General features: G+C 34.7%; 2 protein-coding genes across 2 annotated transcripts; both read right to left on the bottom strand.

The window, feature by feature from the left end:
- Window positions 1–1,989: 1,989 nt before the first annotated feature.
- On the bottom strand, window positions 1,990–3,214 carry LOC140830826 (chlorophyll a-b binding protein 13, chloroplastic-like). The gene is made up of 3 exons (XM_073194324.1): window positions 2,971–3,214; window positions 2,721–2,882; window positions 1,990–2,616 (listed from the first exon to the last, which is right to left on the bottom strand). The coding sequence occupies exons 1-3, from the start codon at window positions 3,088–3,090 to the stop codon at window positions 2,107–2,109; spliced, it is 792 nt and encodes a 263-aa protein (XP_073050425.1). The 5' UTR covers window positions 3,091–3,214; the 3' UTR covers window positions 1,990–2,106.
- A 928-nt stretch (window positions 3,215–4,142) lies between these two features.
- On the bottom strand, window positions 4,143–10,810 carry LOC140830825 (vesicle-associated protein 4-1-like). The gene is made up of 7 exons (XM_073194322.1): window positions 10,494–10,810; window positions 10,261–10,331; window positions 9,530–9,611; window positions 9,262–9,380; window positions 4,944–5,021; window positions 4,735–4,857; window positions 4,143–4,542 (listed from the first exon to the last, which is right to left on the bottom strand). The coding sequence occupies exons 1-7, from the start codon at window positions 10,741–10,743 to the stop codon at window positions 4,483–4,485; spliced, it is 783 nt and encodes a 260-aa protein (XP_073050423.1). The 5' UTR covers window positions 10,744–10,810; the 3' UTR covers window positions 4,143–4,482.
- Window positions 10,811–11,237: the final 427 nt, after the last annotated feature.

The raw sequence follows: 11,237 nt of genomic DNA, 5'->3' as shown, positions 1-11,237 counted from the left end.
AGAACTGTTCTTTTGGCCTCGCCCCTTAGAGGAGTAACGTATAGGGGACTGATCAGTAAACTATGAAAAAGAGATGATTTTCAGTGCCATGTTTGTATCTTGTTCATATGAGATTCAACATGCTTATGATTGAGATTATGATAATGTATCTGTATAATTATAACATTGATATTTGTTATGCACGATCGACCCCCATTTATTGAATATTTCCCAAATACTCACCCTTACATTCCCACCGCAGATAAGAAAGAAGAACAAATCGAAGATAAAGAACAAGAATAATTTTGGGGATGGTGATGAAGCCAATCCAATCCAAGACCAGTCTTGTTATTCTGTCTTTAGTTATATTATCATGTTTTACGCTTCCGCATTTCATTTTTATCGCATTGTAAAGAAGAGTGTTTATTTATGCAATAGACTGGCTTTTGGCTATTTGACGTACTACATGGCTTGTTGTTATACGATTTTAAATTGTTAAACGACGCCGATAGCACGTCTCGGGTTCGGGTGTGACAAAAAGAGCATAGGGTTTATGGGTGTATCTCATAAAAGATGGATAAAGTCAAGTAAGTTGTATAAAAATTCTGTAAATGGATCTTTTCTGTTAAATACAATTACAGAAAATACTACAAGTTTTGCATAATAAATATTTGAAATGAAAAGAAATCTTTTGTGGAATAGAAAGCTACTGGGAAGTAGAGGAACTCGCTGGAAATTCTGCAATATAGCTCATGTGGGAAGATGGTCAGAAGGCATCTGCCCAGAATACCCGAACTAGAAGGAGCCAGTATTCGGAAAAGGTTTTCGACCAAGATCCGACCGAAAGCATAGTGCATAGACATATCCAAGTGGTAAAAATATCATAGAAGTCACAATTTTCTCGGGGATCATACAAAAGCAGAAAATTCTCCGACAAAGATAAAGCAGACATGTGATCCAACCACTCCATTAGTGGAGGATGGACCACCGCTAAAAGATGGTTCCACTAACTAGTGGGGGAGTAGGACCACTCAACCACCCATAAGGACAAGAAGGAAGATAAATGTATCATTCCAACTCTTCATTTTCTTTCAAATAAATTGCAATATTTCCCTTTTAGTTTATTTATGTCGTATTCCGAGCTATTCTAAGTGGATAAACAAATATCTCCTCATCTACATGATATTACTATGTAATAATATGTTATATGTTTGAATAAAATAATCAAGATTTATTGCCCCTCTTATGTATTAATTTCAAAAAAATTAAACTTTTTTACTGTACACTCGGAGGTAAAAAACGATGCAGAGTTGTACTAAGTGTTGTTGAAGTTATCTACATCAGGAACCATCTGTTGCGACTGCGTGGTTAGGCTGTGAGGAGCAGTCTGTAAAACTGGTAGATACAACCCGACAACATTCCGGTAAAAGAGATAAAATACTTAATTTATTATACAGAAGTATGATAGACTATTAAAAAACCCTTAATTCATGGTATGTATGCTGAAAACACTGTGTGATCCTATGCATTTGGACGTGTTCGATAGGTACAACGCCTCGTACCGAAAATAAGATTCAATGATGATTTTACAAAATTTTAAGTTTATTAGGAGCTTAACTAAAGAAACTTAATTAAAATTTACTAGTGTGATAGTTTGTTTTATAATGATTTATTTTATTATTATTTTTAAGGGCTGCAACATTACCACCACAGTTAGAAGCTTGTACTTTCAACCACCCCAACACATTAGATCTGCTCAAAAGCGAGGGACTATGATGTGATATACTCAATTCGATTATCCGACCATATTTCTGTTTACTTAATCCAATGTGTTCTATATTTAAGTAATTATTTATCATGGTCCCTGTTTGTGGCTTCTAAATTCGAGTTATATCTACATAGAGTTTCAATTCACATTCACAGTCCCATGTTCTTGGCATTTTTTTATTCAGTGTCATGTTATTTGTCCGAGAAACTATTGATTTGAGCATCCCATTGAAATCAGGTAAGTTCTGTATCATCAACTACAATGGATTCATTAAATCATTTACCGAAACATCTTGAACAACAATGCACACAATTAATCGACTCGATTAACGCAGAAGGATATCGTTCACAATTATACATTTACGATCCTGGGGCGAACTTGGTAGCATAAACCCAGGCATTGTTAGCAACAGGGTTGTCAAGGTGATCCAACAGATTCTCCAAGGGACCCTTTCCTGTCACAATAGCCTGGACGAAGAATCCGAACATGGAGAACATAGCTAGCCTCCCATTCTTGATTTCCTTCACCTTGAGCTCGGAAAAAGTGACAGGGTCATCAGCCAGGCCGAGGGGGTCGAAGTACTGTCCGCCTGGGTAGAGGTCGTTGCCTTCTCCAACTCCGTCCAGCCCGTTGATTCTGTAGCCTTCGACTAGCCCCATCAAAACAACTTGGGATCCGAGCACTGCTAGAATGCTTTGTGCATGAACAAGATTCGGATTGCCCAGATAGTCCAGCCCTCCAGCCGTGAAGATTTGGGATCCAGCCTTGAACCACACTGGCTCTTTGAATTGAACATTCAGCCATTTCTGGAGAACTTCTGGTGTGATGCATCCCAGAGCTCCAAGCATAGCCCATCTCCCATGGATAACCTGTAGAATTATTATTTCCATCAAATACGTACAGTTTGTCATAACCCACGAACACATTGATTTTTACCCGAGATGTAGGATTAGAAAAGTAAAAAATGAAGTACCTCAAGAGCCCTGTTCTTGGCAAAGGCCTCAGGATCAGCAGATAATCCGGCAGTGTCCCACCCGTAGTCGCCAGGGAATTCTCCGGTCAGGTATGACGGAGTCTGAGCTGAAAAGGGTCCCAAGTACTTGACTCGATCCGGGCCATACCACAAGTCATTACCCTGTCAAGAATCACCAGTAAATGCAACTTGTAAGTGCGTGAAAACAACTTTATTAGGCTTCTGCACATTAAATTTCTAGATGAATTACCATGGTATATTTGCCATTGCCAACGCAGACAACATCTCTCAAAGGATTTGCGTTCTTGGTTTGACCCAAGAATGGAGTTGCCCTTAAGACTGTGGCGGCGGAGCTTGCAGTGGCGGCCATTTATTTGATGCAATCAATCTCTTTCAAGATTTGGTCTTTCTGGATGTAAATTTTTGCCTGCGAGGGGGAAGATTTTATGTTCAACTTTTAGGTGAAAGAATCAGATGGATGTGCGGTGAGCATTTGATGCCTGAAATTGTGGCTACGCAAGCGCACAACCAAATCTATAAACCAATCAAAAGGGTTGTATAGATTTCCATATCGCCAACTCATATCCTTCTATCCTCAATTTAACTCCTATGATACTTGGTGTTATTTTACTACCTCTTTTTTATGTACCCTTTTCGTTCAGTAAAAGAAAAGAGAAAAACTGAAAATATACAAAAATCATTAATTTGAAAATAACAAAAATTATCATATATTAGATAAATATTTTAACAATATAAACACGTAACGCATGATCATCACTATTATATATAATATATATACACCAAGACCATATAGCATTACTCCATGGGGGGTATTTTTTAAACCCTTATTTTACAAATTTTTTGTTTGGGAAATTTTTTTCAATTATATATGGTTGAATTTTTTTGATAGTTTCTTTAAATTTTAAAAAAGTTTAAAAGCACAAATTATGAAGTTTAGAATAATAATTTAAAATGTTAATACTTTTACGTTAGTTACTCTACAGAAATACATAATAAACTTGTATTACTTACCGGCGTAAAACTGTAAAGAGTAGGTCTCATGTGAGACCGTCTCACGGATCTTAATCTGTGAGACGGGTCAACTCTACCCATATTCATAATAAAAAGTAATACTCTTAGCATAAAAAGTAATACTTATTCATGGATGACCCAAATAAGATATCCGTCTCACGAATATAACCCGTGAGACCGTCTCACACAAGTTTTTGCCAACTGTAAAATCACTTGCTTTTTATCATAACAATTATCTATGAATAAAATACTTTTAAAATTGTGTTTTGGGTTATATCGTCAAAAATGATGATGATGGCTTCTTAAAAATCAAGTATATCTTTGGTTCTATTTTTAACTTAAATTTCAACCTTTAAAGTAAATACTTCTACCTTTAAAAATAAGAACAGCTTCATCTCATCTTCATTTCTTCTTATAGAATTCAATTTCGCGTCTCAAAATATAATCAACATTCATGGTTAAAAATTTAATTTATGTCCAAAAGTAAATATTATTCTAAAATATTACACACAAGTATATTTACATCTGTAGATGCTTAACAAGATTAAAAATCATTTATCATATAAGAGACTTTACACGATAATTTTGATTTCCCATCACTTTCTTCTCGTCTACAAAAACACATTAACCTTACTTCGCCATCCTCAGGAAACGACTACAGATGGTCGAAAATCCCGTGCAAGAAAATTATGCACATGCCATCCACCCCTGACGACTGATGCATCGTGCATCATACTGAATCCACCACATCGACTTGCTGCCGGGCGAGATACTTTTCCCTCCTCTCTTTCTGAAAAACAATGAGACAAAAGGCAGCAAACACGAAAAGAAAGCGATCAAGATCTGATTCAATGGACACGAGTTACATACTAAAACCAAGGGCGAAGTCAAATGAAGAGCAACTTAACACATTTCATAAAGCCTTACTTGTCAAAGTCTGCTTATGACTAATACAGACGGAAATAAATAAATGATGACTTACCCATTCATCTAAAACAAGGCCTTCACCGTTGACTCGTGGACCTACATCAGCAGAAGGCTTCTTCTTGATCTCTTCTAATGCAGTGTCAGCTTCAGCTAGCTGATACTTCAGTTTTTCAAGTGCCTAGGTTCAAAGTTTCACGAGTTGTCTGAAATGGCGACAAAAATGTGTAATACACCAGGCACATAGATTCAGAGATTAACTCTTACAGGATTAGTGCTATCCGGGTCCAAGAAGACCACACGCAATATACGTTCAACAGTCACTTGATCCCTTTGTTCATCAAACTGAATAATAATTGAAATTAAATATATTAAAAAACTCAAGAAAAGTATCACTGACATTTTCTACAGGCATATTAAATTTACTCTAATAAAGCCATCATCTGCCATAGAACCAAGTTTAAGTGCGATGAGAAAATCAGATGCAGTAATCCAATTAACATGAGAGTAAGCTTCATTGAATTGAAAAGAATATTACCATCAATGTCATGCTAAATTCAGGTTTATTAGTCAAAAGACAACAAGAAATACCATGTCAGGATAATTAATAAGAAGGCGGATAAAAGATCATTTACCCCTTGGAAAAATGTCATAGTTCAGCTTTTTATATGGTACCAAACTACATTATCCTCCTTGAGACATGTGCGTCAAGTAACATAAACACCAATGCTCGAAAAAGATCTGAAGTGTGCCAGACAATAGGTTGACATTTTCGAGTTCTCATTCCTGCTCACTGATAAGTGCAAGTTTTACACTTAAATTACTTGAGGATTTGACATGAAAGTGTGCGAATATCGAGCGGATTACGTGTTTTGGCGTTGTTTATGTCATTACAGAAATAAAAAATGAGCGCATAACTTGCGACCAATAAGCAATAAATTAAACGCCAAAATGGAAGAATGAAGTGTGCAAGAAAGCAGAGGAAGTGTGATGTAATGACCCGAATTTTTATTTTGAATGAAGCATTAATTAAGAGATAATTGCAGTGTGTTTGGCAACCAGGATTTAAGAGGATTTCATAGGATTTGGATTTCAAAATCCTATTTTTACTGTTTGGCAAGGTGATTCAAAAAAAAGATTCGGATTTATTTAGAATTTTATGGGATTTCATGGGATTTCAATGAGTATATCCAAATCCTATCAAATTTGATAAGATTTGATGGATTGGATTTTAAAAACATACAATTACTTTTTTATCCAACACATCATTCTCATCAACAAATCATTCTTCACCAAAAGTTTCTACATGGTTAAGACTTTTTTTCCTTTTAACTTTTTTTAGAAGTTGAAAGATTTCGTTTAAATTTTATAAGTTTTGTGTGTTATTTACTGATTAATATAATAAAAATTATAGTAATTACCAAAGCCTCTTTTTACGTTTAATAATTAATTTTATGTTAAAGTTTAAAGTTGTTTGATGATTTTTTAATTATTATTTTATGTGCACTATGATTAATAAATAATAATTAATTTTTGAATTTACAAACACAAATAATAGAGAAGAATTATTAATTTCTAAACTTCTTTGGATTATTTATGTTTATATGATTTCTAAGGGTAGCTCAATAAAATTTTAAAATTCCAAATTCGAATCTTTTCTTCTCCAAACAAGAAATGTATTTGTAAATACCATTTTTAAATTTTAAACCAAACACCAAATGGAATTTCAAATACTTGAATTTCCAAATTCAATTCCAAATCCAATTCCAAATTCCATGAAATCCTCCCAAATTCTGTTTGTCAAACACACTGTTAATGATTTGTTAATTAAGTATTATTAAAGAATTGATAATCCAGGATTGAGCTGTTGGTATCCATTGAATTTTAAATGGATAACTCGATCTACTTCAGATTACATTATCTCGAGAAATCCAACTAGACAAATGAAATTCTGACACGTGGCAGATAAGATTGATTCGGATTTTCTGAAATAGTCCGGATGCAGCCTATAAATGGAAGCCGATTCTTTTGTTTCCTTCACCGCATTCTTTAGAGAGAGTTCTAGTCTTATCCCTTAAGTTTTCTAGCCAGTTTCTAGGGCACTTTGGTGTCGGAAAGTTTCGGAGCTAGTGTCGACTCGAGGAGGGGTCGGTGATCTGAGATCGAGACATCATCAGCGGGCTGACGACGGACGCAGGTATAATCCTAAATCCTTAGATAGTGATTTAAGGATCATTAGGGAGAACCTGTAGCATGTTTGATCTAGTTTGATAGTGATTTCATTATGTTGGTATTGTCTAGGTGCAGAGCTTTCTGTCAGATTGTTTTAGTGAGGTACGTGATATACTGACTGAGATATCCAAGCGTAATATACACACTTATATGCTGCATATTTATCTGTTGCATGATATATGTTTTACTGCTTTGGCATATTATGCATTACATATCATGTTGAGTCTGATATCGTTTGAGATATACCTCGTTTGTTGGGGCCGCTCAGCCCTATTCTGTATTGTGGACGATGGGGCATCGAGAGCTACAGTGTCCGACGGGCTTTTTCTTGGACTTTCGCATCCATTCACGCACATATAAAAATTGAAACCCTAGCCACGAAGAAGAAGGAGCCGCATTCACACATTAAAATCTAGTGAATGGGGAAGAGAGCGAGAACGAAGACGAAAAGCGTATATATCGAGGACGGCGTCGTAACTCTGATTCGATTCTTCTTCCCTTCTTCTTACTTAATTGATTATTCTTCCCTTCTTCTTACTTAATTTTAATCTATCAGTAATGTTGCAGAACGTGAATTTATTTTGTCGTTTTTCATTCATGAACTAATTTATTAAATCTGGAGGACCACGTAGCTTGGTCAAATCATTATTTATGAATCATTGATTTATATATGTGAAATACTTCTTTGTTTATTTATATTTTCTGGATCTTATTGCTTTAAATCACTTTATCACTAATTGGATCATCATATTTATTTGAGATCTATCACTTAGGAGAGGAGATTTTGAATAGGACCGTAGCAAAATATATCGTTGGTGTTTATAGAGTTCGGAAGGCCTATAACTCCAACGAATCCATTAAAAAAATTATTGTGCTATTGAAGTTATTTATTGTTTGATTTTTAATAGAGATATTGAAATCGACTTTAGATAATTGATTTCTACGTACCACTTGGGAAAGGGATTAGGAATAGTAGAGAATTCTTGGATAGTAAACGTGTTGAAATTATAAATATAAATGTCAATGATAATTTAATATAGTGAAGACAAAGTGAAATCGCACCTCTAAATTCTTATTGTCGCTGATTTTAAATCGTTTGCGCGCTTTCATTAATTTTAGTTCATAATTAACAACAAACATTTTATTAAATTTTCTAAATAAAGTCTGATTATTTTAATTGTGGTAATTAATTTATAATTAAATTGCACTCCTTGTGGGATCGATATTTGTGCTCTACCGAGTACTAAAACTTGACACCGTACACTTGCAGGTAACAAATATTGCAACACTCACATAATATTTCTATATCATAATATAATTCAAAAGACTACGACACAAAAATTCCACGAGGGAGAATGAGACATAGTTCTTAAGCTTCTATTCCCGATAAAGAAAGCACGCTGAGAGAGTAAACAAGTGGTGGAAGGAGAGAGGAAAAGAAACAAAGGACACTTTACTTTCCATAAACTATGGACCTGATCAATAAAATTCAAAATCTTGTAATAATTTAAAATTTGAAAATTGTTACTGTATACAAAAGATTAAAGTTTGGTAGCTAAATAACAGAATCAACCAAGAGAAACAGAAAGAATAATCACCATGCTTATGATGCATTAAACTAGAAATCATCACCTTTGTAGAGGGTGGTAGTTCTGTCATCATTCGGTTCACTTTGTAGGTAGGAAGCGAGAAAAGGCAACTAGATTATAAGAATGTAACAAAAGAAGGCATTTTGTCATGCCAGTTAGAACAAATAGAATGACCAGTGTAAGAACATATGCAAAAAGATATCATTATCTTCATCGTTAGTCCGTGACAAACGACTTGGTTGAAAAAGTTATGAAACACGTGGTTCTTTTCACCAAGCAACATCCATATTTTCTTATATTTGGCATCACAAAACTCAACTCAAAACTATCCTATATAACCTACTGTGGGCTCTGGCCCCTGTTAAAGACAAAAGTAACTACTACCAACTACCATGGAACGAAACTGCAAAGAGAATTTATATGATTCCTAAACAAGTCTACCAATAGTAATTATCTTAACCAAAATGTAACTTTATTTGAATTCAGTTTTTGATCATGAAGCAAGTGTTGAAGACAATCAATGATTACGTCAAATGAAGGTGACAAAACTCATTAATCGCAGAGAAGTTACTCTTTGGATCCCAACAATTCAATTTCTATAATTATGCATTATTGTGCATGCACATGATGGAACCACAAGTGACCTCTTGAATACACGTCTCAGATTTCATGTCGATGTGATCAATTTAAAGACAATAGCAAATCACATTAAGAACTTTCCGGATTGTAAGAAAGCAATAAAATAAAAAGGGAAAAGCACTCACCAACTCAGGGATATAATCTGATCCTTGTTTAACCTTGAGACTCATAATCTTGAACTTAACCCTGCTCTTCTGATTTATAAGTTTTTCGTTGTTCTCAGGATGCTCCACAAACTTGAACACTGTGAAACAAAAGATATGCTAATAATTTAATTTATCTCGACATACAAATATTGCATATCATAAAATTTAATTATAAAAGATTATGGACTACACATGCCCACTTTCATTGAGACTGAATGCTCCAACAAGAAGTTAGAATATTAAATACCAGTAGCGGTGAGGCTTTCTCCTGGTGCAAGGACACCACCAGGGGGTCTCATGTAACAACTTTTTGGAGAAGTGGTTTGAAACTAAACACGGAAAAGAAAGTCAGCAGTTTTCTAAGGGAGACTCATGTAATCAATGGGTTGCATGTATGAAATCTCTGTTTAATAAATTGCAAATACATAAAATGAAACAGTTGTTCATTTTACTGCTTTCGCGTGTCAGATTCACATATAGTGATGGCATTTGAGTATCTAAAAATTTAAAATCCATATTCCAATTTCCATATACTAACTCCGTCATACTTGTAATCTCTATATACACGTATCAAATAAACATCAGATAATGCATGAACCGAGGATAGAAAAAAAAACACAATGTAAACTAAAAATGAATTAACATCTCTTATGCCGTTGTAAACATGAATGCAGTTCACACCATCTGTTCGAAATGGTATTCCTAATCTCATTCACATAACATAATCTAGAGTCTTAATCACATATATAATTATGAATATCATTTATGTGTCGTTTCCTTGTACAAATTAGACAGCACATAGAATCTAATTATATAACCCAAAACCTGGATGAAATGAATGAAGATTTACCCTATCTGCACATATAAAGTTGAAGCAAAAATTATGCTCACAAACATCAAACAGGCTATGCAACGGGAAATACTAAAACAAAAGACATCGGATTAATTGTGATATTAACAAAAACAACAAAAAAATACCTTAAATGCAGCATGAGACTTGCTGGTATTCTTAATCCTTACAGCACTCCTCGCCTGCTTTCCCGGTTCATCTTCAATGCACACATACGAACACACAAAAGAAACAATTAATCAGTACCAAATACACAATTAAAAAAAAAACCTTCATAGACTTCAGATTCATTCAATCAGTAATCCAATTTCATCTCATTTTCATATTATTAACAGATCATTTAGGAACAAGTGTGGCTCACAAGGGAAGTAGAGCTTGTTCGAAGGATCGAGGCGGAGTCTACGGCGTGCAGGGAGGAGAGATCTAGCAACGGAGGAAACCGTGTAGGAGGAGCGAGTTCTGGACGCTGCAGCGTCATTCTGGTAACTACGGCTCTGCGATTGGTTGCGAAGATGCCGAGTGGAGGAAGAGGAAGAAGATGCAGTTGCCGACTGCCAGAACGGACACAGCCGCCACGCACGGTGGTTTCGGGGTGCATCGGCGATTGCCATGTCCCCCGGGACGTAACGTAACTTTTGTTTGGGAATTTACATTGCGTTGACAGAGGGTACTTGATTTAATCGGAAGTCTAAAAGTCAGCGAATTAGAGTTGACTTTGTAAAACATTTAAATAAGTTTAAACTGAAAATAATAGCACAAACGTAATTCAATATCATATATTTAATTCTTGTTACATGGTTTAAAATATTTGAGTTGCAGAATTAATTTAAGTAAAATGATTAAAATATTGTTATGAATAAAATAAATATTATATAAAAATAAAAATCTAATCAAATGCTTGTTTTAGATAATTATAAGTATGGATGAATTAATAAACGCAAAAACTTGTGTGAGATGGCCTCACGGGTCGTATTTTGTGAGACATATCTCTTATTTAGTTCATCCATGAAAAATTATTACTTTTTATTGCTAATATCGGTAGAGTTGACCCGTCTCACAGATAAAAATTCGTGAGACCGTCTCAAGAAATATTCATTAATAAATT

The sequence above is a fragment of the Primulina eburnea genome, chromosome 4, assembly GCF_022965805.1.
Source record: "Primulina eburnea isolate SZY01 chromosome 4, ASM2296580v1, whole genome shotgun sequence".
NCBI lineage: Eukaryota > Viridiplantae > Streptophyta > Magnoliopsida > Lamiales > Gesneriaceae > Primulina > Primulina eburnea.
The sequence above is the reverse complement of the archived record's forward strand: the minus strand, read 5'-3'. Positions and strand labels throughout refer to the sequence as shown.

Bases quoted from the DNA above. Each gene is read 5' to 3' on its own strand.
- LOC140830826 (XM_073194324.1), bottom strand. From the start codon at position 3,090: ATGGCCGCCACTGCAAGCTCCGCCGCCACAGTCTTAAGGGCAACTCCA. The intron at 2,883-2,970 runs GTAATTCATCTA...GATTCTTGACAG, and splicing joins GCAATGGCAAATATACCATG to GGTAATGACTTGTGGTATGG. The intron at 2,617-2,720 runs GTACTTCATTTT...ATAATTCTACAG, and splicing joins CCAAGAACAGGGCTCTTGAG to GTTATCCATGGGAGATGGGC.
- LOC140830825 (XM_073194322.1), bottom strand. From the start codon at position 10,743: ATGGCAATCGCCGATGCACCCCGAAACCACCGTGCGTGGCGGCTGTGT. The intron at 10,332-10,493 runs GTGAGCCACACT...TGTGCATTGAAG, and splicing joins GAACAAGCTCTACTTCCCTT to ATGAACCGGGAAAGCAGGCG. The intron at 9,612-10,260 runs GTATTTTTTTGT...TTCCGTGTTTAG, and splicing joins AGTCTCATGCTGCATTTAAG to TTTCAAACCACTTCTCCAAA.